The sequence below is a fragment of the Gavia stellata genome, chromosome 2, assembly GCF_030936135.1.
Source record: "Gavia stellata isolate bGavSte3 chromosome 2, bGavSte3.hap2, whole genome shotgun sequence".
In the NCBI taxonomy this organism is placed as follows: domain Eukaryota; kingdom Metazoa; phylum Chordata; class Aves; order Gaviiformes; family Gaviidae; genus Gavia; species Gavia stellata.
In genome coordinates this window covers 33836899-33863217 of record NC_082595.1, presented here as the reverse complement: position 1 = coordinate 33863217, position 26319 = coordinate 33836899, and the positions used below count along the sequence as shown (strand labels likewise).

The 26319-nt window shown below is 38.9% G+C and overlaps 1 protein-coding gene across 1 annotated transcript in view; it reads left to right on the top strand.

Moving 5' to 3' along the window:
- The window catches only part of KIF25 (kinesin family member 25), a 41636-nt gene that overhangs the window by 12418 nt on the left and 2899 nt on the right, over window positions 1-26319 (top strand). Inside the window, exons 7-13 of the mRNA XM_059835774.1 lie at window positions 1434-1476; window positions 6947-7014; window positions 11559-11633; window positions 16036-16185; window positions 17260-17436; window positions 22174-22325; window positions 24856-25053. Coding sequence (XP_059691757.1) covers window positions 1434-1476; window positions 6947-7014; window positions 11559-11633; window positions 16036-16185; window positions 17260-17436; window positions 22174-22325; window positions 24856-25053 — 863 coding nt within the window. The remainder of the gene's footprint in view (window positions 1-1433; window positions 1477-6946; window positions 7015-11558; window positions 11634-16035; window positions 16186-17259; window positions 17437-22173; window positions 22326-24855; window positions 25054-26319) is intronic.

Below are 26319 nucleotides of genomic sequence, written 5' to 3'. Positions count from 1 at the left end.
TGTTTTTATGTGTGTGGGGTCATGGTGATGGTATCATAAAAACTAATTGCTGTTTGCTTTTCTTTCTCCTGCTAAATTGACTTTAGCCAATCTCACCCCCTTGTCTAAAAGTATGGCCACCTGAATATAAAGCCATAGCTGTTCTGCCAAGCCAGGATTATCCCTGGCTTGGCAGAAATAATACAGCTGCAATCAGTTTAGAGTATATTCACTATACTATACAAATTCTGGGATACAGTAATGTAATAACTGCAGAAGTCATGGGTAGAGAAACACACTCAGAATAACAGCTGTTTTGTGATGCTATAGAACAGGTTTGCTGTCAGCGCAAACACTGGTAATTCTGTTTCAGTATAATTTGGCTCTGCATCCCGAATTTATAATACACTTGCTGTAACTGAAGTGTCAAAACATTCCAAGATCCAAAAGGAAAAGAGGGATTAGATGCAAGTATGTGCTACAACAAGCTGAATTCTCCATAGATGACTAACGTGAAAGAAGGTAGGGATTGAAACATATGCAAAGAAAGAAAGAAAGAAAGGGAAAACTAGGTGGATGGCTAGAAACTGCTAACATTATCATTTGCTCTATCAGTAAATAACTGATTTGGGGGTTTATTTTACTTTTGCTGTCTGGTAATTCTAAAAGAGTACATTCAGTGTTTTCAAGTTTATTAATTTTTGGCCAATCTTTTTAAAAATATAGAATTGTTTTAATTAAAACAACATCAAAAATCGTAGACAAGAAATTTCAAGGACCCTGAAGGGGAGACTTGCATTAACCTGTGCTTGATATATCTGGAAAGGAACCCACCCACTATTTTTGTTGCTGTATGGGGTAGTGCAATCAGGTGCGAATTGCAGTGTAAAACAGGAGGGACTGGGCCAAGCAAACAATTGTTAAGACTAACTTTTCTTAAGATATTAAAAAGTAATTTAAATAAAACGTAGTCGTAAAACTAGGACTGATTCTCAAAACACTTACACATACGAATGAATTTATATACCTCAGCAATCCCAGTCAGTTTTTGGACTAGTAATGGATGCAAGATCCAGGGACAAATACCTAAAAAGAAAGTGTTTTTCACTTTAGTGTTCTGAAGTGAAAGCCTCTTGTTACAAGCTCACATTACAATCTCAAAATAATAGAATGGCTCACATGTGAATTAGTCTTAATTGGGTTTGTTCTAAATTTCTTTTTTTAAGCAGATTATTTTGCTTGATTGCACTTTAATTTGTTTTTTATTCACAATTAACTGTGATGTTAGTATGTACATGGGGTACAATAATAATGGCAATTCTGAAAGGCAATTCTTCAGACAATGTGTAGTTCGCAGACATTTTGAGCGTTGACTTTCCTCATCTAAATGGAACACTTAATGATTTGAAAGGTACCTTTTTTATTCCCTGTTGGCTTTTTTTTTTTTCTTACAGGCAAAGAAACTTTTCACAAGAAGTGGCATATGCAGCTGATGATGTGAGTATTTGATGGTGAAATTCAAAAGCACATTCACAGATACTAGGAAGGAGAAACAAGAGGGACATGTGAACTATGGGTTTTTTTAAAAAAAAAGAGGTACTTTCTTGTCGGTCGGTGCCCAGCTTTGAGCACCCATGGGTGCAATAGGAGGTGGTTCATGCTATTTTCATCCTGGCTCTTTGTAGTAGTAATAGCTTGGAGCTTCTGCTGGTGCAGTCATCCATGAACCGGAGGTCATGTGTTTACAGTAGTCAAACCACTGCAGACCTCCTGCAGTCAGTTGCTTTGAGCCACTTGTATTTGCTGTAACTATTTCTAAAATTATGTCCGGGTTTTTTCATTTTATTATTGCAACACAACTAATGCATTAGGAGAGAAATATGATGTCTTGTGAACCACAGCAGCCTACGCGGTACTGCAGTCAAGCACGTTGAAGTATCCTGGCATAGATCCATCAGAGGAAGGAGAATGAGCATTGAGGTTGCAAATCCAGATGACATTCCGGCATTAATTGAGGCCATTACCAAGATATAAAATTTAAAAAGGCACAGTAATGTGAGCTAAGGTCAAAGTATTAACTTGGGGTTTAATTTTCTTAGTTGCCATAGTTCTTAGTTGACTGCTCACTGTTACTTACATGGTGATTAGCCAAATTCTCTTCTATAGTTTAGTGCTTAAAATATTGCTGAAGTGACCTACAGTATGTTATGCATTTAAATCTCCCAAATTATAGCTTCATTAGGCAGATCTCACTTGCATAAAGTGCATACTTAAAGATATATATATATATGTATCTTTATATGCAATTAGGAAACTAATGGAGCACATTAAGAGTCAGCTAAGAAAGAGTAAATATGTCAGGAGATAAAAACCAGGGATCTGTAATGGTAGATGTAGTATTCTGGATGCCATGACCCATTTGTTATACTAGAAAATGCCACGACCATTTCTGATCCATTAAGTTTTATTGCATAAAGATGAAATTAGGTAATATTTAGGTTTTGGATTATTTCATACAGATATCTGATGTATTACAGTATCTATATATTTACAGGCGAAGCAGTGTCTGCTTGCTTATGCCAATTTATGAATTTTAGTTTGTATGAAACAGTGACTTGGTAAATTTCAATATGCTAACCTGTTCTCATGTTTAAAAGTTCTTATGAAATATTCCAGGAAGAATAAATGTATGAATGGACTTAATTGTAAAATGAAGTTTGAAAGATACTAACTTTCTGGTTTTGGGAAACACAACGTTGACTTCAAATGTTTTATTGGTTTGATTTGACTTTTTTTTGATTAAAACGCTTTCTAGTTTTGATCAAACATGTTAAGTCTTTGTGATAGTTTTGTAATAGGAATTTTTTTTTAAGAAAAAAAAATTCTGTTTGAAGTATCCAAGTTCATCAGGGAGCATAAAAGGAAAACTGACTTTTTACAAAAAGCAATCAATTTAGACTAATCTAACAAAAGTAAAGGAAAACAATGTTTATTGCCTGCTTTTTTTGCTTTTAACAACTGAAGGTGTTATGCTTGTGGCTAGGATAAATACGCAATTTTCAGCTAAAATTATGGGGCCTGATCTGTTATTGAGCTTTTAGCTGCAACACAGTCAAAGCTCATATTTCTGGAAACAAGTTAACCATTTTCCAAACAAGTATTTATGATTTAAAGGGAATTTTAGATCAGTGAAGGGAGAGTGTCTGTGATAGAGGTGCTGAGTTTATTAGTTTTGCTTTTTAGATCATGGCTGCCTTTCCAGATTTTTCCCTGAAAATACTTTATATGTGTAACATAACCAGGCAGTTTTCTGCCATGATAATTTTAGAGCTAATGTACATTAGAAAGCAGAGCTGCATTTGAGAACCACAGTCACAATGCAGTCCAGCATACATACCGGGAACTATGGTTGGATCTTCTGGACAAGCTTCAGATTGATGTTTTTCCTGGATTGGACTGGAGCTCTAGTAATATGCTGATCTGTCTCATCTATGCTACAACTTTGTCATGTTATAACTAGAACAGGGAAAACATCTGTCTCGTACTGAAAGACCACGACAGGAATGGCAGTATGAAGTAGCTTTGCTTCTCTTCTGCCAGGAGCTGTGTTAAGACTTCCTTCAAACTAACTGGATAGGCAGAACTGACACTTGGACAGAATGGTTGTGTACCTTTTTGTGAGACTGATACTGCATGAATTCCATTTGGTCTTTGAGTTTTTTCTTTTGTTTAGAGGGTCATATCATTCTTCAAAAGACATATGTGATCTTGCTTATCTATAATCTTGCTCATCTTGTCTAGAGAACCATTAGATTCTAAGTCTAAAAAAGGCTTAGAATTTTACTGGATGTACAGAAGAGTATTTCATTTCAGTTCTTGAGCTACTTTAAGATTTTTGGCGTTTTCTTTTTGCTTTCTCATGTATGTCCAGCTCCTCAGCATAACAGTAACAACTGTCTGAGCCTTTCTCCTGAAGCCTGTTGTGCAATAACAGTGGAAAGCAAGTACACACTACACATCAGGTTGAACTACTCCACATAGATTAGGACTTTGAGCACTGCTAGTATTGTCACTACCTGAGAAAATGAGTAGATGAGGTACTGAATGCTCAGAATCTTCTGGGTGGTGACAGGACAAGGAGGAATGGGTGCAAATTGAAATACAGGACGTTCAGCTTAAACATGAGAAGCTGTGAGGGTAGTTGAACACAGGAACAGATTGCCCAGAGAACGTGTGGAGTCTCCATCTTTGGAGATACTCAAAACCTGACTGGACATGGTGCTGGGCAACCTGCTGTAGCTGACCCTGCTCTGAGCAGGGCATTGGCCTCAACAATCTCTGTAAGTCCTTTTCTGCCTCAATCATTCTGTGATTCTTGCTGCTTTTCTGTAATTTCATCCATCTCTGGCAGGGTGTGCTGTGTGCGCTAGTGAATACAGGTGTCATGTTTGAATGAGTAGCTATGTTTTCACCTGGATTCACACCACCAAATGTAGATGCTTAAATGAGGTGCCTAATCACTCCAGACTCCCCTTGTGGTTGCTGAAGAAAAGTAGCCACCTCCAGAGGGAAAGTCATTCACCTAAGATCTGAATTAAGCTTTAAATACGTTTGTCTCTGTCCATGACTACATAGGCACCTGAAGCACCTGCCCTAGCCTAATACATGAAGTGATGTTTGAATCCAGCTTCCTTTGTCACAGAGAAAAGAAACTGACTGCCTCTACATGACAAATTCCTTTCAAATAATTTTAAGAAGGTTTTCACCTGTGAGTAGTTGAGAAAAAGGGGATGGCAAAGAAGCTGCTCTGGATATCAGGGAATGTGCAAGATTCTGCTGTTTCTTCAAGACAGGGCTGGGAAAATGTGAATTAACACAGCCAAGACCCTCCTTTTCTTGGGAGATAATTTTATAATAGATCAGATGGATGTAGCTATAGCAGTTGGAGACATTATCGCTCCCCAGTTGCTTATCACCATCCCAGCTAGAGGTTCTTTCCCCTGGTGCTTACCCAGTTTGGGGAATCCTTTAAGCTGTCCATGTCAGCCTCAGTGCTATGTCAGCTGTTTGCACTGAAGTTGACAGTGAAACATGAGGAGCAGTCACAGTCTCCCTTACATTGGCTCTGCTGTGGAGCAGTAGTCTTGGGAAAGGGAGCATAGTCTTCAAGCAATAAGAAATTATAATTATTGCAGCTGGATTCTGTGATCATGTCTATAGCCACTATTTCATATAACTAATTTAAAATTCTTTCTCTGACATACTGAATTTCACTTACTGAACTGCTTCCCAGTCCTGGGGAGTCAGGCTTGGGTGTCAGGCCAGACTGTGAATATTTATGAAGTATCCTTTTGTCATTTCCATGATTCATATTGCCCTGAAAGAACTCAGACTGGGAATATTCTGTGACTCTGGGGTGAAAAAAGGGTTCTTCAGTGTTCACGTGAGACAGCTGTATGGATTTCACAAGCACTACTGACAGGGAAACGTGATGAAATTCTGTAGGCCAGCAGCCGTGGTGGATATGTTAGGCCATACTGATCTCCTGAGAAAGGAAGGTCATTACCAATGCTTATATGAAACTTCTGCCTATTATCAATTCTTTTGTTTCTATGTTATGCAAATAGGGTTTTTTCTGTCCCATTTCTCACCTTAGGGAAAGCTGGTCTGCAAGTAAATTTGATATCTCAATCAGAAATGTGTTCCATAAGTCTGTATCCTTTTCCTTTTTGTTTTCTTTTTTCTTTTTTTTTCTTCCCCCAGAGCCTTTTGGTTGCTGATCCTATTAGAATTTCTTTGTCAGGCCATTTTGTAGCAAAGTGGTGTATTTGCATCTGTACTGCTGCCAGATTTCCCAGTATGGGGTTGGGTAACATAGCTCATTCTGTAGAGTGAGTGTTGTCATCATTAAGTTGATAATGATACATTGGCCTTTTCCAAAAAGGAAGAAATACTTGTAAACTCAAAACAAGAAATTTGATTTTTATTAGCCATTTGCATGCTGGACATACTGTTATGCAGTTGTTATTTGCTTAGCTCTTTATGACTTCGTTCTGTGGTAATACTCATTTGAAGGCCATTAGTTCAGCAACTCCAAACTACTTGTCTGAAGCACAGTAGGAATTTCAGCACTCCCATCAAATGCAGTAATGTAACCACAGGTTAGTAAGCTAGGAAACCTCCTTGAATTAAATGAAGTATTTTGTGTGCTACTTTGCTTCCACCCAATTTATTGTAACCCCCACTTTTTTTTTTTTTTTACTTTTCTCTGCAATTAAGCAACATATGCCATAAGGAGCAGAAGGGCACAGAAGTTGCTATGTAAGGCATGCCAGACTGCTGTGATTACACTCTGGTAATAGTTTAAAGAGCTGCTTACGTATCTGTCAGACTTACAAAACTACTATATAATGCATCTGGAAAATGGATTCCTCTAAAAACCTGTGGGATTCTACCAGTTGTGCTAGTGTGCAGTTCTTTCTCACAGTTGTGGACTAGCATGTTATCTATGAAATATGCATCTTCTGCTCAGTTCTAGGCACAAATATATACGAAATCAATCTGAAAAGGCACTGTGAAAACTGGCCCTATAATAGAAAAGGACTCTTTTTTGCCATTTTTTCTACCTGCAGTGGCAGTTAGGGAGGTTAGGTTTGCCTGTGGCTTTCTAGGCGCATAAGAAGCTCAGATAAGGGTTTGGATCTCTCATGAACTTAAGTGCACATAGTTTGTGTTGGTTGTTCTTTACTAATCTGAATGTGTTTTGAGGTTCTTTCTTGTGGTCTTGCTAGTTCACTGCAGTATACAGGCTCTAAAGCCTCATGTGTTGGTGACTGCTGGAGAAGGGCCTGGGACTTCATGATCCTTAATTACTGCTATCACCTGGAATGTTGGAAATTATAAATATTTCTTCTTGTGTGTGTGTGTGCCTATGATATTAACTGTAAGTATTTTGTTTTTCTCTTAGGAAACTGTCCTTGTAAAGTGTAGCCGTCCTGGTCATGCATCCATAAACAAGACTTTTCAGTTTGAGAGGTGGGTAGTCCTGTCTAGCAATCTGGATTGCTGGAAGATTTGTATAGTGAAGGCTAATTTTTTAGTAGGCATTGGTTAGAAGGTAATGTTTGGGGTTTTTTTATTTATGTAGTATTCACATTCTTCCCAAGACAGAATAATGCACTTCAGGATATAGATGACACACTTAGTCTTCCCCCTCAGTGAAGATTACTGATATGCCTAAGTTTGAAACCTGTGTAGCGAATTACTTTTTAGTAAGCATTGGTTAGAAGGTAATGTTTGGGGTTTTTTTATTTATGTAGTATTCACATTCTTCCCAAGACAGAATAATGCACTTCAGGATATAGATGACACACTTAGTCTTCCCCCTCAGTGAAGATTACTGATATGCCTAAGTTTGAAACCTGTGTAGCGAATTACTTGACCCTCTTGACAGTCTGAGTAGCTCTCATGATCCTTGCAACATGTTGCGAGACAGCAAAATGTTACCCACATTTTAAAGGTAAGGACTTGACTTGAGTTGGATTGTGTGACTTCAGCATTAGACATACAGCATGACTGAGCCAGAAACTGGACTGAGGACTTGTAAGACTCAATGTTCAGCCATGCTGCTTTTAACTTAAATGGCCCAAACATAGACAGCAGGGTAGAGTGGTGGCCTGTAAATCAGCGCTCCCCGAGGGAAAGACTGTAGTGGGACCATTTTCCTTCTCAAGAATTCACATAGACGAGACAGATTTTGAATGCACCAGCTGTGATAAGGGTTTTAATTGGTGTTTGTGCCTTATGAGACACCAGAGAGTCAGTTTGCAGACAGAAAACTGCAGGGAGTCAGGCTGAAAGGTGTCTTATGTTCTTTCAGAATCGAGCTGACCTGAACCTCTGAAAACAGGAACAAAGAGTTAAATTAATACAAATGAGATCTCTGTAAATGAAGAAATACAAAATTTTGCCCTGTGCCTTTTTTCTAATGCAAACTTTGCATCTATACATTGCAATGACTTACACAATAGGCTCCCTACCCTGAACCATGCTTCAAAACCCTCTGGAAATGGAACACATGAGTACAGTTTCATGCTTCCTTGCTTGACAGCAAAACTTGATTTAAAGTCAAACGTATCCAACATGAATTATCTGTCCTGGTTTAAACTTAAGGTCTGAGCCCGTTCAGCCCAAACTGTTGTAGGTTTGCTAAACGTTGCCGGTCATTCACCCTTTCCTTGAGGCATCCTTTTCAGATGCTGTCTCTTTCTACTCACGAAGACTGGGGACTACTGTTGTGTAGGCCACCAAACAACTGAAAATTCCTGAGATAATGCAAATCTTGGGGAAACTTTACTGACCCCATAGGTTATAGGACTCCCATGATACAAATCATATGCGATCTCTCAAGGTCCATGTCCCCCTTGCATTTCTGCTAAGCTGCTTGAAGTAATTCCTTTCACCCTCCAGCGATACCTAACACAGCCATACCAGCTGAAGTAAATGCAGAATAATGCTGGAATTCAACTCCATAGAGCACACAGTTAATGGTATTGACACAGGACTCCAGAGGTGCTGTGACTCTGGACATGTGGTGTAGATCCTGATAATCAGGAAGAGGGTTAAAAAAATGTAAATCCCCCAAAGAATGCAGTTCTTGGGGAATGTTTTTTCAGTGTCCCAGCACAGCTCTTTTTTATAAACAGAAGAGCATATGGTTCTTATGAACTCAAAAATGTTTATTTTTTAGCGAAGTTTTATGGAACTAATAAATGTCAAAATACTTGATTTCAGCTCAGGAAGAAAATTCCAGCTTTCAGCATGCTATGCTTTTATAATTTTATTGGCAAATCAGTTAGCAAAATAAAAAAGAAGCTCAGAATTTTCAAGGTGAAATTAATGTTAATCGCCACACAGGGACAAATCTGTTATCATTCTGGTAAAAATACACGGGCTTATAGGAAGAGATTGTCTGGATTTGCTGCATCTTTCATGGTCTCAGATAGCTAATTAAGTGGGTGTCCATGCTTCAGCCAGTGCTGAGATTACACTGTAGCATAGACTAGTTCAAGCCAACTTCAAACTACTTCATTTGGGTACTGGTAGCATTTGAACCACAGCAGCCAAGTAGTGCCAGTAAAACCCCTTTAGGAAGTTGAGTAAATATTTGGAGTAGTTACTGTAACATGGAGCCCCATGCCTTTCCTCTGAATGGCTACCAGAACCTGAATCTGACGTAGTTAGCTATGGCTATACTACTTTGCAGTGCAAGCAGACTACTAAGACTGGTTGATTCTAGCCCTGGTTGTGGTTGGTAGCAACCTGTTTGCTGTATTAGGTGGCAAAACCCATCAACAGCAAGTGAAGACAGTATGAATGTTCTCATCTCTAAAATACCTTTTAAAGTTTATTCTTTTTTTACGTAGTAGCTCTGAGATGTTTTGATGTGTTAAGAAAAAAATAAATTTCAACACATATTGAGTTAGAGCACTAGTTGGTTAAGATGGAGAACTTGATGCTAATGAATATTTCATCAATTGCAGATGATAAATGAAGCAGAGAAAAGTGTTTGGAATTGCTTTTGCTCTCTTATATTGACCTTGCAGATTTGATGTGCAAAGTTTACTGAAGCATATGCGTGTATGCATGCAAAGCAAGGATGGAGTATTGCTATTCAGTGTCTGTGTCCTCCCAGTATGAACTGTGCCACATATCTGCATATTTGTGGGTTTCTCAGTGTAGTATGACAGCACATCAGTGGAATGGCAAGACAAGCAGTATTTGTCCATCAAGCCAGACAAGTGCTCCTTTCCTGATTAAAAAGAGTACATTTTCATGCAACTTACAATTAGACTGTGGAACACATTGCCACAGGATGTTACTCCAGGCCAAGAATTCAGCAAGATGCAAAAAGAAACTGAATACTAATTCTAATAATTTTTTTTTGAAACTCAGATTCAACTCATATTTCCATTTTGAGGCCAGTTTACAGCTTTTAAGGCTTAGGATGAGACACAGAGATGAATTATTGTGTCTCCAGCCACAATGGTGTTTCTTACTCCTTCTTCCGGCTATTGTCAGGGAACTAAGTGGGTTGGCTTTAATTCTGTATCTGTTTTTCAGTGATCTCTTTGTACAGTCTTACGTATGGAGAACATGAATACAAAATCTACATTTGTGCAGGCTATAAACTGTAGTGGCCAGATCCTGGTCAAATATAAAAAGAGGCTTGAGTAAATGCTAAAATGAGGCTTGAGTAAATGCACACTATGTCTTAATTCAGTTGAACTTGTAGTATCATATACAAGCTGTGGAACATTGCTAAGTGAAGTGTAATAGTATAATATGTACACAGGGAAGTAACTATGCTTTGTAATGTTTGCTGCTACAAAATTCCTGTTTCTAATTAGTCGTTTTGCTACAAGCTATAAGTAACACACATGACTCATTAGAAAACAGAGCTAAACAAAAAAAAAAAATCACAACAGAAAGATAGCAGAAAAGGAAGCTTTTTCCAAAGAGAAACATTCATACCTCAAATACATAACTGTGGCTAATGACATTCATGTTTTTGATTCTGTTCATCTTGTATAAACAGTACTTGCTGCAGGCTGTAATCTTGGGGAGGATATGTTTTTGGTGTGCTCGACAAGAAATGAATGAGTTAGGATGTCCAAATTTTACGATCAGAATTTCCTCCTTTTGATGATTTCTTATTTTCAGGTCTTGATTTTGTGTTGTAAAAACTTCATAGTTGAAAGGGTTGGAGCAAAAATGTCTTTGAAGAGGTTTTGGTTTTTTTTCTTGAATTTGAAAAAATCTATGCAGTTGTTTTAGACATCATTGTTCTGGCCCAAGAATTGTACTATCATTGCTTTTTTCTAAGAGGTGGAATAACTCATTCAATTTAATTGTCTTTCATTCTGTTTAAAATTTAGTCTGAAATCCACATCACAATGTAAAAGAAAGTCTTCCCTCGAGTGAGAAATGTCTATTTCAGAGTAGATATTTCCATCCCCACCCTTGCTGAACTACCTTGGGCTGATGCTGCCCACAAAGACAGTACATCCTTAAACATGACCTTCAGGGTCCTTCTGATTTCTGCTCTGCCACTGACTCTTCTGAGAGAAGTCCGGAGGCAAGTCTACAGCTGCTGTACCTCTTTTTTTTTCCCCAAACCTTATCCACATCTAAAGAGAAGCACAACCTGGCCATTCCCTCCCTTAGTGAGACACAGGCAGCAGGGGTATTTCAAAGTCTGGTAGGTGGTAGAAAGTAACAGGGATCCACTACAGCCTGAAACAAGACTCCTTCTGCCGAAGAGGCAGGCAGAAGGATTAGGATGAGCTCAGAGAGCCATCTCACCACACCTGCGGGTCATTCCCTCCAGCACAGACAACAGCTGCCCCCAAAAAGTGGGCGAGAACCTTGGAGTTCTAATTTTCAGTCCCTGACACAGACATGTCAGCAGGTCACAAGTTTTATGTCACTGGCCTACATTTTCCCTAGTTTGTATTCTTGTATTGTGACAACATATTTATATTTTTTTCTTCAGTTAATCATTGCACTTTGCTCCTCAGAGTTTACAATGCTTCAGAGTCTCAAGACATGGTATTTGTGGATGTGGCCCCTTTGCTAACATCTCTCCTGGATGGGTAAGTTAAAAGGTGGGAGTAAGAAAGCTAAAGGGCAATAATCTACTGAAATCCATCAATTAAAAAAAACACTTAATAGTGGCAGTCCTGTCAAGTTTTGTGGCTTTGCAGTTGCATTTTCCTGTTTTGTTTCTACTCAACACCAAACGAATGTTGGTTCCCCCACATAAACAGTGAAAACACTGTTTACAAAATTTAGCAGAGCAGACAAATTTTGGGGGAAAAAAAAATCCGTTTTTTTTTCTGTCGGCTCTTTCTGGCAAACTTAAGCACTGCTTCTAATGGAGGATGCTCTCGGTTTTTTGTGTTTTGGTAGGTTATGTTTTATAACTGTTTTTCCATTGTAGACACAGTATGATACATCTTTTCCAACAGTGTATTCGTATATGAAAGGCCTGCCAGAGACGCTCTCTGATCATCTGTTCTGTTTTTGTGTACAGCACAGGCCATAGGAGGTGATACAATCAATTCCTGGTTGAACCAGACTGAGCATCCTCAGTCATCATTCTAAGGCTCCTTCAGGCACTGGGGTTAAAACAGAATTCTGGTTTGAATACAAATCTGATCAGTAACAACCACTAACAAATATGTGTAATTACTTCTAGACACTGAAGTTCATGAAGTGTGATTCTTCATTTATACTAGAGCCAACTTAAGCTACTCTTGCGAAGAAGCCTTGAAGTGCCTGTTGTTATAATCCTTGAAGCTTGAACTGAGATTCATACAAAACTTCCTTTCTGCTCCTTTCTCACCCCCGTTCCAATTCCACTCAATTATAGATGGCGGTTGTAGAGCTGTGATGGACCTTTCCCTCCCTGTAGAGAGAAAGCCAGTCCCTTTCCATCCACAGTGGCATAGTTGAACAGTGGCAATCCTTCTTCCTGGCAGTCTGCACACTGAAGTTTCCAAGTCTCCTTTTCTTAAAAGCAGCCTAGAAGAGGCATATTGGGATATTGCAGGTATTGGGAAATCCCAGCCATCCCTTTACACATGCCACAGAGGGGCCCACAAGGGCTACGTGGGCTAGGGGAAGTCCTATATGGCCCGTATGGCATTATTGTAGTTTATCAAGGATGACTAACCACAGTTTCCATCGCTGAGCAACCTAGGGACCACTAGGTTGGAGGAGTTGGAAGAAGTCCTTATAACCACTGTTTTTTCTCTCTGCTTTTCATTTTGTAATGAACATAAGTTTGCTTTGGCTCAGTATGTTGCCTGTGTATCTTCAGACGTACCTGATCTGTACCTTGATCTGCTGTACTTCCCACTTTCTAATTTTCACATTGAGAGAATCCCGTCCTAAAAAGCTATTTTTATATTCAGTTAGGAAATGTTCTGTTATTCAAAACAAAAGAGTTGTCTTGTTCTTCCAGAAGAGCCATTTAAACAGAAGCAGATTTTCAGGGAAGGCAAGGCTGTGCATACGAGCCATGTTTCTCAGCAGCCTTCCCATTGTAAATGGGAAACAGATATACTTAGTCTGAACCTTAAACCTTTTGCTGCTCCTGAATTGTTTTAGTCTGGGCTCCAAAGTGGTCTGTAACAACTGTTAGCTTAAGTAGAAAGGAGTGTTCCACTCCTTTTTTATATTTTTCTTTATTTTTGTTTCTTAATGAATTGTTTCATTTTTCAGTATAAATATACAGGAGGAATAGATTGTCCCATATGCAAAACAGACAAAGTACAGCAGGCTTCAAAGTTTACAGTTAGCTGTACAGGGCCAGCAAGGGAGTAAGAGAACATCTCTTTTCTTTACAGCATTGAAGAATCAAACTTGTTTATTTATTTTAAAGAAGAATACATTTCTCCCCCTTTGATTTCCTTTATCAGTGTTCTCTCCTAGTGATAACATTGCTATACTGAACACCCACACTCTTTTCAGGAGAGAAATACTACGAAACTATTGGTATTCTAGCTTGACAATAAGAACTCTTTGAAACAAGAATATAACTGATGAAGCAGAGTGGAGAAGGAGGAATGTCAGGGCAGATGATAGGTGAATCATAGTCTGAAATTTTCAGATTGCTCTACTGGAAACCTTCATGCTGGACCCAGAACACCAACAAAGTAAACTAGGTAAATATAAAGTAGTCTGTTGCTTGTCGTCTTGGTGAATCACCCAACAATTCATTCTCTCCTGTGCCTACTTAGATATAATACTGCTTTGGATAGTTTGAGCTCATTTGGGCTTACTGAAATACTGTTTTGGCTTTGGCAGAGAAGTTATCACTGATTGATACCTGATTTGCATTCTCAATCTTCAATGCTACAAGCACCTGTCTACTTAGCTGCTAATGATATCATCTCTATCTTGTCAGAACTATTTTGTCCATGATGCTTACTTTCTAACAAGTAGCAATGAGGGAAAATTTGAATAGCTGGACTATATGAACATTTGAGAGACTTCTAAAAAGACTTCCATTCTGTTTTTCCTAAGGAAAGCTACTACTTGCAAACTTCTGGCTCCCTTTTTGGTTCCAAAGGTCCCTCTGATTTTGAAGTGGGGCTAAAAGTCTCAGTAAGCTACAGGCTGGCAAGGCAGTGTGTGTTAGAGATGGAACTGTGAAAATTGCTCATTGTTAGCCTAGCTGAAAACTACCAGAATTAGTGGGAGCTTTTCCAACTGACATAAATGCAAGTAGAGTTATGTCAGCAGTGAATACTTAGAGAAATCCCTTGTTTCAGATTTACAGCCCTAATTTCTAGCACATCTCATTTTTGCTGTAGTGCTTTTTATTTTCAGTTACAGTTATCTTATCTCCTTTCCTTCATCAAATCTATGACTAGACTTCTATTTTATACTCTGCATCCTGAAATATGGAGGGAACTACTATAGGTTCACTCACTGCAACTTTGACTTCATATCCCCAGAAGGGGTACCCAGGTATTTGCTGTGTTGCTTATCAGCCCACATTTCTTTCTAACAAGAGAAAGCTTTCTAAATAATCCTCCAAAAATAATTGCTTCTAGGCATGTTTAATATGCAAAAAATTGCTGCAACTATATTTCCCTGCAATGGTCATGTAAGTACTTCATGACTTGAAACCATAAATTTAAAACAATTAGATGAGGGGTGTTCATGAAATTTGCTGGCATGTGCTTGAAACAACATTTTTGATATGAGGAAAAGCATCGGATAACCAAAAGCAGCTGTTCAGGTCTGCCCACGGAGGAGGTAGCTTAGGCAGTGAAATTTTACTCCCTGGCAGACCAGAAACAAGCCCATTCTTGCAACTCTCTCGTAGAGCAGAAATTTCAACATACTGCAAAGCACTCCTCATGTATGGAGATTCTGCTAATGTTGTGTCTCTGAACAAACAATATAGTCCAGGGAAGGAGCAGTCCTGTCAGCATAACTGCATGTCTTCCAAGAGTTTTTGCTGGCACAGTTCTGTGGTCAACACCAAGGTACTGACAGGTGCTGCAGAGGAGACGCAGCCAAGTAGGGACTAACCTTCAGCTGCATAGTACACTATTGGTCCTCAATACAAAGTAGTACAAATGTATCCGCCCATTTCTTTTGCTAAAGATGTTGACTTTGATCCAATTGTGTTAGAAACACACTTTCTGGATAGGACTCATACATCTAAATTCAGATCCCTGTGGCACAGACAGCCACAACAGAGCTCACAGCTGTGGACTTTTTTTTTATTATTATTTTCAGTGCAGAGAAACAGGCATTTTCAGAGTTCTGTTCATTAGACACATTTTAAATATCTACTTCAAAAGATGATGAATTGTGTTTCATAGGTTCCTGTACCTCTGCAGTGACATTGTACATTTTCACCTGCTACAAGTCCATACCAGAGCATCTCCTGCTGCCTTTACTCCAGAGTAGTCTTTGCGTGCATGCTTATACTGAACTAATGCATATGGTTTAAAATTTGTGCCTCTTATTATTAGGGCTCTCTTATATTTTCCAGTGACTGAGGGCTATGACTGATGAGCCTGCCTGAAAAAGACTAGGAGAGCCAAAGAGTTTACTGTTCCCAGCTGTTAAGGTATTAGTGCTGTGGTTTGCAGCATAGCACTGTAAGACAAATCAAACCCAGCAATGATTTACTTTAAAATGCTGTACTGTAAACTGCAGTGGTTCAGGGGCTGATTAACAAGCAGCTCAGTAGTGCATGAACTGGAAGTTGGGCAGACAGAAGGTCTAACCTCATCAGTCATTCCAAGCTAAGCATCCCTTCAACTCTGCTTAAAAAATAAAATTGGTTTAGGAGGTGTTATGAACAGTACCTTAATTTCTGTTAGATTTTGAGATCTCCAGAAAAAAATCTCCAGGGGCAGTGTATTTATTTTTTTGTTTCAGTTTGTGTTCCCAAATTGGGGTTTGACTTGCCACCTAACAAACACATTTGGTAATGGTAGAATAAATGAAGGTCCTTTTAATTTTCAGGTACAATGTGTGTATCATGGCTTATGGCCAAACTGGAAGCGGGAAGACATACACAATGTTGGGACCACAGTTGGAGGAGAACTTTGAATTCTCCACAGAAGATGAATCAGAACTTGGAATTATTCCTCGAGCTACCCAAGAAGTGTTTAGGTAACAACTAAGTAAAGGCTCATATCAGTGGCAGTCACCTTTAAACTTTATAGGAAGGATGAAATAATGTTTGTAATGTATTTATCATTACAGATTTCAGCTTCACAATGATTAATATTTATAGCTTCTCTGACTGCCATTCGATATTTGAGGTTTGATATAGATTTCTAGTTGCTCTCCTGCTTCATCTGATTTTCTTGCTGTGTGTTATCTGTCTGTCTTTCAGACTCCTATTTAACTTTTGAATATGTTTGAACCATAGTTGTGGGCGTCCAAAAGATAATTAAATTCTTACAAGTTTTTTGAAAATTGACAATTGGAATAGATGAAGAGGATCCAGACTAGAACGCAGTCCCAAGAAGAATGATAGCAGAATTTTTAACCACAATCTGTTCTTGCTTTGAGAAGTCTTAGATTTTTCTTTTTTTTTTTAAGTTGAACCTAATAACCTAATGCATGATTTGAACTGATGCACTGTGTTATAATAGAAGAGCCATTTGAGGTTTTTTCAGCTAAACCTATTTCTTTTGGAGAATGGTATAAGATAAAACAAAGATCCAATTTTGTACCAGAATAACTGTCTAACTGTAAATACTCTCCTGAACAGACAAGCCCTTAACTGAGGCTGTGGACCGATAACCTCTTACAGATCTAGCTGGGCAGTTTACCATCTCTGCCTGTTCATTGCTTGCACTCTCCCCAAGTTAATCATACCTTGAGCTCTGAATGCAATAAGGTCTAGCAGAGAAATGATATAAAAACATCTTGAGGAGGGAAGGAAGCTAGGAGCAAGGGAGGAGAAAAATAATTTAAGCTGGCACAGCTGTTTGGAAAACTAAGTTTTATTTACTGCTTCACATATGATTTAACTGTATATTCTGATTCTTCAGTTTAACATTAGCATGTGGATGAGGCAAAGCCATGGCTATGGATATTTAATAAGCACTTTTATCAGACTGTAATTCAATTACAATCAAAGAATAGCTCTTTATTTACAGATTGTTCGCTTGGAGTTTGACTTCAACATTTTTAGGCTTTTTTCTTCTTTTTTTTGTTTCTCTTTTTATTCTCCAGGCTTATTTCAGAAAAGCCACCAGGAAGTTACTGGGTTGAGGTTTCTGTTGTAGAAGTGTACAATAATGAAATTTTTGATCTTCTGGCCAAAGATAGTTGTGGAAAAGTATTTGGCGTCAAACGTGATGTTGTCACAACCAGAGAAGGAAAGAGCGATGTTCCATTGCTTACGCATGAGTAAGTACACAATCTGATCCTTATTACCCGAGCATGATCTGGTGTCAATGCAATGTATAGCTGTCACAAAATTGCATTATAGGCACCAGTTATCGCTTCTAAACAATGAGTCCTGACCATATGCAAAAGAACAGTTCTCACTGTTTCCATTAGCTCAGTCTATGAGACTGCAGTTGGCTGCAAATGTCAAAATACTTTCACAAATAACAGTACAATTAGTTTGGGTTATACTCCTGTGTTAAGTGCCTTCCACTCAGAATGCCTGAAGATGTCCGTGTATTTTGTTGTTGCTGGATCTAGAGCATCTTGTCAGCTGTAGAAAAAGAAGGGGTAACCCAGTCACAAAGCACTTTCCCTTCAGTCTTACCAAATTATCAAATTCACATATTATAACAGAAATGTGTGTACTTCTTGCAGGCTTCTAAGCAGCTGTAGAGTGTTAGTTTTCTCTACACACATTGGAGTTAAAAAAAGTACTTTATAAAGAATAAGATTTTAAGTGATCTTTTAATATAAATACCCATCTTACACTGCTTAGTATTCTGTTTTCATAACTGGAGGCATTAAAGTGGGAATTGATATGCTGGCATTTGAACCTGTGGTTCTTGAAAATCCAGGTTCTTCAAACTAAAAGTTAAGTAGCAGCTAAGCTTCTACCCATTCAGTTTTACAGTGCATACCTTCCCAGAGTTGGTCTATGGTAAGTTTGATTCTTATTTACACATCTTGATCATGTAGGGAGAGAGAGCTAAGGTATTTAAGGCTACAGCTATACTTATTTTAATGCCACCTTGTACTTACTAAGCATTACAAAGGCTTGTTCTAGTACACGTGGAAATGATTCTTGGTGTTACACATGTGTAGTATACAAAGCAAATGTATAATACTTTCTTTTTATGTATAAAACACATTGGCTAACTAGAAGGTAAAAATCACATGTTCATAACAATTCATTTTAGTAATGGCTGTGTTGTTTATGCTAGTATTAAATCAACATTAGCAAAAAAAATTATGACAAGCAGTACGAGCGGCACCAGAGAGGTGATGCTATCCAGTGGAATTATGCTACTGGACATCTCCCTTTGAGCACCCAGCATGTGAACAGATTCTAGAAGGGAACATTTCTGCTTGCGCACTACAGAGAGGTCTAGAAACTTAGAAAAAATATTCTGCTTCTTGGGCAAATAATGTTTGTGAAAAGAAACATCCTGCCCTATTGAAATGTTTAGCACAGTATTACAGTCAGTGTTTTACATTTCTGGGGAACACATGATGTTTTTCTTCACTTCTCTATAATAATGCTTGTCATGGTCTAATCTCTACTTTTCCAGGAGAAATTAGAAGTCAGATATGAAAAGCATCCCTCCCCCCCGCCCCCCCAATTAAAATAAACCGCACCCTCAGTGGAAATAATTGAAGGCAGTATTCTTGTCTTGTGGGACTTAGTCACGTAATCAGACTAGTAGTTGTTTGTTTATGTGGGTTTCTGCTATTGCCAGAAAGCCTTGATAAAAATATAAGAATGTACTGGAGAGTTGTGCAAACATACTTTTATTCTACTTAGTTATATGCATTTGAATTGTATTTTCTAGCCATTGAACCGCTCATAGAAAAGTGGGACCTCAGAGAAATTGTAAAGTGGCTTTCTTCACCATGGGTTGAACTCTCTTTCTGTGAAATAATAATCACTGCAATATTCTAGGAAAGATTAACATTTGTATCTGGGGTATGCCTGCTCTTCAGTCTTGAGGTTAAATATGATTTCCAGAGAAATTCTGCATCCTTGATTGCACTCTGCATGCTCCATAAGAGCATGGAATGAATTAAAAATTACTTGAGCTTGAAGTGATGAATTCTTTTGCCCTCTCTGTCTGTATTATGCTGACTGGTGGGTTTCTCTCAGTCTCTGTTCTTGGATTTCCCCAACTGTGACTCTGATCCAACTTTTAGTGTCTGGTTAAGGCTCTGCTGTCAAGGGAATGAAAAGATCCTTCAGAAGAGGTTGGGAGCAGAGCTTAACTTGTGTGTGCTGAATCTTTCTTGAAGGAGCTAATCTTTTTCCTTCGACTAGAGAAGAAAGGAACTGTATGACCTAGAAAATGAAGATGGGTGCATATACTGTGGGTATGATGGGAGTTGAATTTTTCCTGCTGCATCAGAACCTCCAAGTAGTTTTTAGTTATGGTATTTCAGTAACCAAGATGCTGGCCTGGTTTCATTTCTGAAAAATGCCTACTCCCCTTCCCAAGGGAGCTTTGCATAGTTAGTGAGTGACCCATCTCTTTTCCTAGGCTTTGGGCACGGGAGAGGTGAGATGTAGCTGGACTTGTGCTATAGACACATGAACTAGAAGCTGCAATAAGGTTTCGTTTGTCCTTCTAGTTAGTAAAACGTCTGCTCTGTTTATTTCTGTAAATTTTAATTTGTGGTAAAGGAACCTGGCGCTTTGAACTAACCACCTCTTAAAAACCACTTATCTCAATCAATTGATAAATACTCAATTCTAATGCAAATATAAATAAGAATATGGACTTGTATCTCAGTTACAATGCAAGCAGTGAAAAAAGTCCAATTCATAAACAGGTTATGTTAATAGTTACACAGAAGGGTTAATAAGAAAAAGCAAACCCAAACAAAGTAAGGGAACCATTGAATGAGGCCACCCAGCTGCCCGAAATCTAAAGTAAACAGCTGGTGCTTTGAATAAAAACACATCCTCATTTGTGATAATATTTCATCTAGAATATATTGGCCTGCTGGGTCTCATTGGCTTCTCCATATATCCATTGAAGTACAGTAGTCTCTTTCCTGCTAACATGTACATCTTACTGAATCACAAAAACCTCAGTCTCTTTCTTCTTTTATGGCTTGGTTGACTTTGGAGAACATTCAGCATCAAATTTTTAACCTAACCACAACAGGGCTTCTCTTTGTAGAATCTGGTCCTGGAACGTGCGATACATAGAGCATGATAAAGTCGCAGAGCTTATACTAAAAAATTATTACTGTCAGTCCTGCTGAGAAGCTACTGTGCCAAGCTTGCAGCACTAGGCTGGGGATGCTTTTTACCTCCACAGTCAACTGCAGTTTCCCAGTAGGTGACCAGCACTGACACCATATCCTGAGACCTACCTTCTTCTGCACACACTGGTTAGTGGACAGCAGCTTGTAGCACTGATCCCCTGCCAGTGCACAGCAGCAGCTTGCAGAAGCCGATTGCCTGTTGCTACATCCTAGCGAAAACTGCTTACCTCTCAGGCCGTCCAGTCCTGGCTGACTAGCTATTGCAAGATGCAGTTCAAAAGTCAGGAAGGCAAGATCTGCCTCCTTGGACTTGAGGCAATAGTCAGATCACCTCAGTGTGAGACTCTGCCTTCTCTGACAGTAGGAACTAGAGCCACTGCTTCCCTGCTGCTGCCAGGTCAAAAAAACAGGGAGGCGTTCCCGGTGGATGCACAGAGGCAGAGATATTACAGGGGAGGCTCAGGAGTGATCGGCGAAATCTATAGTGATCATTTAGCTCCTGCAGCCCTGGTTACACAGTGAACTGCTTTTAGGTGGCTGCTTGTCTTAAGTGTCTATAAGCATGGTGTGGCTAAGTGTTTTTCTGTTCTTCAGATGCCCTTGCTTTATTTTCAGAGGAAATTGTTTTAGCTGGGTATAGCTCTCTTGTCTCTAAACTCTTCAAGTACCGCTCTTCTTAATATAAAATAAGTTTGTGCCCAGTGTGACTTTCACTGAAATCAGCCAAATTAAGTCATGAAGGCCTTGCCTTTTATCACATGCTTGCTTTTGCTGACTGCAGCAATGTGGAACCAAGCCTGTAGCATGTCAGGAGAGTTATTAATGGTTCTGGTGTTACAGGGCATTCAGTAACCAGGCTGTGATATGCAGTCATAACAATTTATACCCCCATCTAGAAACTAATGTTTAGGTGATGTAACTTGAGTGATTACTGACGAAGGCAGTGCAATAAAAGGAAATGTTAGGCAATCTTACCTCATTTTTTTTAAACATTGCAAACCTGGGGGAAATCACAGTGGTTTTTTCCTTCACCTAATCAGTTTATTTCACTTTCTGTGTTAGGTTTTTGCCCTTTGATTGGCCATATTTGCAGTATTTCCTTTAACTGGAAAAGAAAACAGATAGTATGAGATAAAACGGTCTATAGAAACTTAGGCCTGTCTATTCTGACACTGTGCTGGAGTCCCTGCTCATTTAACAGTGGAATTGAACTTTTTTCCAAGGATTCTGGATTTAATTCCAAATGCAAAATGTGATTTCCAAAGTCCAGAGAAATTTCTCCCTGCCCCCCCCCCAATTCTGTACTTCCCAAAGAACAGGAGCTACCTTAACATAAACTGGACAACTCAATTCTGTAAGACTAGAGATTCCAGGAATGTCTAAATCTGTGTCTTTTCTTCCAAAGTGTGGAGGTGTAGAAATTTCAGTCACTTCTAGAGCTGAGCTACAGTACCTATAGACCTGCAAGGCTGGCAGGCAACTTCTTCAGCACTTTCAGTACCGCATGACAGCTTTTGTTTTGAATTTTCATTTTGGACTATATCCCACCTGAAAAAGTCTATATACAGTTGTTTGTGGAGCTCAAAACTGAGATTACTATAAGAAGTTAAATGAGCGAGGAAGTGGAAATGCTCAGGTTCACATCTAAGTTGTCAGCTTTCTCGTGTGATTTTTACTGTGAGTCAGTTAAATCTTCTGCTTGTTTCTTCCCAGGACTGTTGAAAATGCATCTGAATTTTTGCATCTAGTCAACAAAGGCCTACAGCTGAGAGTCAGTCACCCAACACTGGTGCATGCTCATTCTTCTCGTTCTCATCTGGTAGTTACATTGACCATAACCACAGTCGTCTCTGGAGATAACTTTGGTAAGTAGGATGTTACTAAAATACATCTAAAGCCAATTGTTTTTTGAAAAACAGTCTGTGGACTGAGAGATTTTCATACTGTTTCTTTCCTCCTTTTTCCAATGTTTAATACATTCCCTCAGTTCTTTTCCATTGTTTAACTTCTGCGTACCTTCTTAAATAACAGACCGGTTTGATGTCTGAATGCTACTGAAACTTTCACTTTCATAAAAACTTTTCATTTTTCTTTACATGTCTTGACTTCCAGAGTTCTTGAAGTTTTATAGCATGAAACAACTAATGAAATAAGTTTTATCAATAAGTCATAAGATATCACTAAGATAGATACTCAAATATAGTAGTTAAATCACTTTGTATGGCATATCATATAGTTACTCACGCTAAGTTTGTGGTAAAGCTAACCATGCATTTTAGGGATCATCGTATGCTTTTAGGTGAGAGAGAATTATTTTTTTACCCACTGCCTTGCAAAAACATCCGGAGTCTCTTGAACTGTTAATAATAGGCCGCTGTAGGAACAGACAACATAGTTGTCTTATTTACTATGGCAAAACCTGTATTTCTACTTTTCATTACAACACCAAGACTTACCAGTTTATTGCTTTAGGAATAACTTCAGCTTTTGGGGGTTAACTTTGTTTTCTTTTGCTCATTTTGTAATTAGGCTCTCTGCTTCCAGTGCTGTGGTCCATCTCCTGCATACTCTGCAACAACAATATGGTTTTAGAAAGTGGAAAATATTTCACATTTTTTCCCTTAGATTGCTATCAGAAATTAAACCGACAATATTAGCAAAACAGAACAAACAGTGCCCCCGCTTACCTATTGGCCTTGCCAAAAAACACAGTTACTTCACAAGTTGCAGGTCCGGCATTCCAGATGTTAGCTCTAGCCAGTTCCAGATTCTTGTCAATCAGACAGATGTTACTTTTCAAAACACAGTGTTTGCACTGTTAGCGCACCAGCCATCTTGTCTAGTCCAATCTTCTCTTTGCCATTTCGAATTGCAGTCACCCTACTATGCCATGTTGTCTGGCAGCAAAGCTCCATAGAAATGTCTAATTTATGTTGAATGCAGACTCAGGCTTTCAGCTCATAGTGCATGGATGAAGATGAGCAATACCAAGGGGTAGAGCAGCACTGCAAATGGGACCTTGCTATAGCAGTGTGACAGCACGTTCTGTCTTGTTTAAAAGGAGAAAATCCTGATTTAAAAGCTAGGTGCAATTGTCAAATATCTCAACACCAGCTATCTAAGTCACTAAATAAAAAGTTGTAAAGTGTGTGATGAGTTCTGCACCTAAAGCCAGGGTTGACAAGCCAGCACTTTTTCAGGTTTGATTAAGGTCTTTTTAGCCTTTTATTTCAGTAATATCTGTTGTTTGAGTACAGCAGTTTCTTAATTTCCTTATCTCAAACTGAAGAGGAGTGAGAACACTTATTTTTACATTGTATGGCCTGAAGCCATTTATTCTGTGTAAACTGACACAGCTGCTCCATCTACACTGTAAACAGCTAGCTCAGGTTTTAGCCAACAGCCTAGCTGGAGAGGTACAGAGCTCTGCAACCCAATTAAGTCTGTTCCTTACTCAAGTTTTGCAGCTGGGACCTCTGTACTATTGCAGCTAGACTCTTTAAGTCCCCAAGAGAGTCTGTTGTCTCTATTATCTGTAGTAGAGCATGTGCCTTTTATTCTTTTATGTCTTTCAGAGAGAGAGAGAGAGAGAGAGAGATGGATGAAAACCAAAACACTGAAGGAAAAAAAGCAAAACTGCTTTGGGAAAGCCCTTTTACATATACTCCTGCTAAGCTAATGTCAACGCAGCTTTCCTAGAGAATCTGTCCTCCTCTTCCTTCTCAGCAGAGAGTGAAAGCCAGATGCTGCTGCTGAGGAAGAGAAAGGATATGAAGCAGTCTAGTGCAGCTACAGAACTACCAGGAGTAGTAGGTAACCAACCTGAACAAGTGGGAGTAATGCTATTGAGGCTAATAGCTCATCATGTGGAGATGCAGCAGTGGCATATCAGGGCTGAAGGAAGTCCAGAGGGAACAGCAACAAAGGACAAAATAGAAGAGGCAGGATGAACTTTTTTTTGCCAGAGCACCAGCAGGTGATGTTTCAAATACAGACACTTCAGAGCTTATTGCTCCCAAACATTCAAAATCTCACTTTGGTTGCAGTCAATCTAAAACATGAAAAAATGCCCTTTCAAAGTTCTTGCTGGATTCCTGTTTCTTGTTTCCTACATAGAAGTGTGAACAACAGGGATATTAGATACAACAGAACCTACACCCAAGTCTTGTTACTGACTGGTATGATCAGTTTGATGAACAAAACCTTAAATAAGACAGAAAAAGTCATTCAGCCTGCTCATGCCATTGATTCTGACTTGTATATTGCTTCTGTTCGAATAGCCTAAACCAGCAGATATTGTACTTCCTCTATTGGTGCCCCATTTTTTCCCATCTCAATTTCCAGTGTCAGTGAGAAGCTCTCCTTGTTTTGTTTTTTTTTTTCTCCACTAACCAGGTACTTCATGGGAAGATGAACAAACCAGTCAAAGACTAAATAAAGAGTTTTCCTGCACCTTTCCACAAAAAATGAGAGACAGTAAATCCACCTCTTCTTCCAGAGCCTCTTCACCAGCACAACTTGAAGCCTCTGAGAAACCGAAGCAAGTCAAAACTAGATTGCAGTTGGTGGATCTGGCTGGTAGCGAGTGTGTCGGTAAGCAAACGTGTCTGTTTATGGGCATGGATCCTCCCAGATCTAGGTTACAACAGTTGCCTTTACCTCTTTTTGTAGGGATATGTGCTACCCTTCGTTTACCCTGACATAAACAAAATTTGTGGGCCTGATTGTTCCAGTTTTACACTGGTACCATTTAACTGAAAATCTGACTGCATAAGCCTAAAATAAGCCCAGGGCGGTTACCCATATTATAGGTATATTATTTGTTCAGACTGGTTTTATTAGGGCTGTTTTTCTACTCTGAAAATTAGCATGTCTTTGTTCAGAAGTATTTAACGTGCATAAATTATTTAAATATTGCAAATATCTGTAATAATTGATATCACCATGTGTGTGTTTTTCTGCCTTATTGTGGAAAAAGTCTTGGAGGAAGTTAGTGTTGAAAAGATAATATTGTTTTCATTGTTTCTTCAAAGCATTTTCCTCCTCCCCCCTCCTCTATGCACACAATAATTCAAAAACTTGATTATTTCCTAAAGGACAAGCTTTCTTACCAAGAAAAGCCATGCAGCCAAATGTACCATTCCAGAAATAATGTTTTGAAAACTGAACCAGTATTATGAAAGAGTCTTTTACTTTACTGCCAAGAATTCTTGCTGTTGCTCACTGTTAAACTTTTGTCTACAGAGAAACCTAATATAATAAATTATTTTTTTCATTTGCTCTAAGTGCTGGAAACTGTTTGGTAAATGTGTAATTGAGCAGCAGTGTGTGTGTTTGTTCTCTCAGTTCAACCAGGACGAACATTTACTTGGTTTGGGGCTCAGTGGACCAGATCCTCCAGTGAAGCCCAGAAGAACTGTGCTCACTTACATCAGTGTTAGATGTGACCGAGCACATACAGCAGATTAACCTCTGCCATCAGCTACACTGGTGGAGATTTAAAGATGTTGGACTTACTCTGATAAAAGTGAGGGCAGCTGTTAACTCGTAATTGTTTTAAAATATGGACAAATCTAAGTGAGCAGCAGTAGCAGGCATCTCACACACTTTAAATGTACATCAGCACCCTGCCTTGTTAGCTCCACAGCCATCCTGGATCAGTTACAGCATTTGCTAACTAAGGGGTCCCTTTTTAGCAAACTAGGTTTCAGTTTGAAAACGCAGCTAAATGCTTTGTGGAAGTTCATCTGACCAAATGTAGATAATCAGCAGTTTAAACTGTACTCCCTCACCTATTTGCAGTTTTCTGCTTTAGGGTGATATTCATTGTCTCAGGAGTTCACCTTCACTGACTATAAA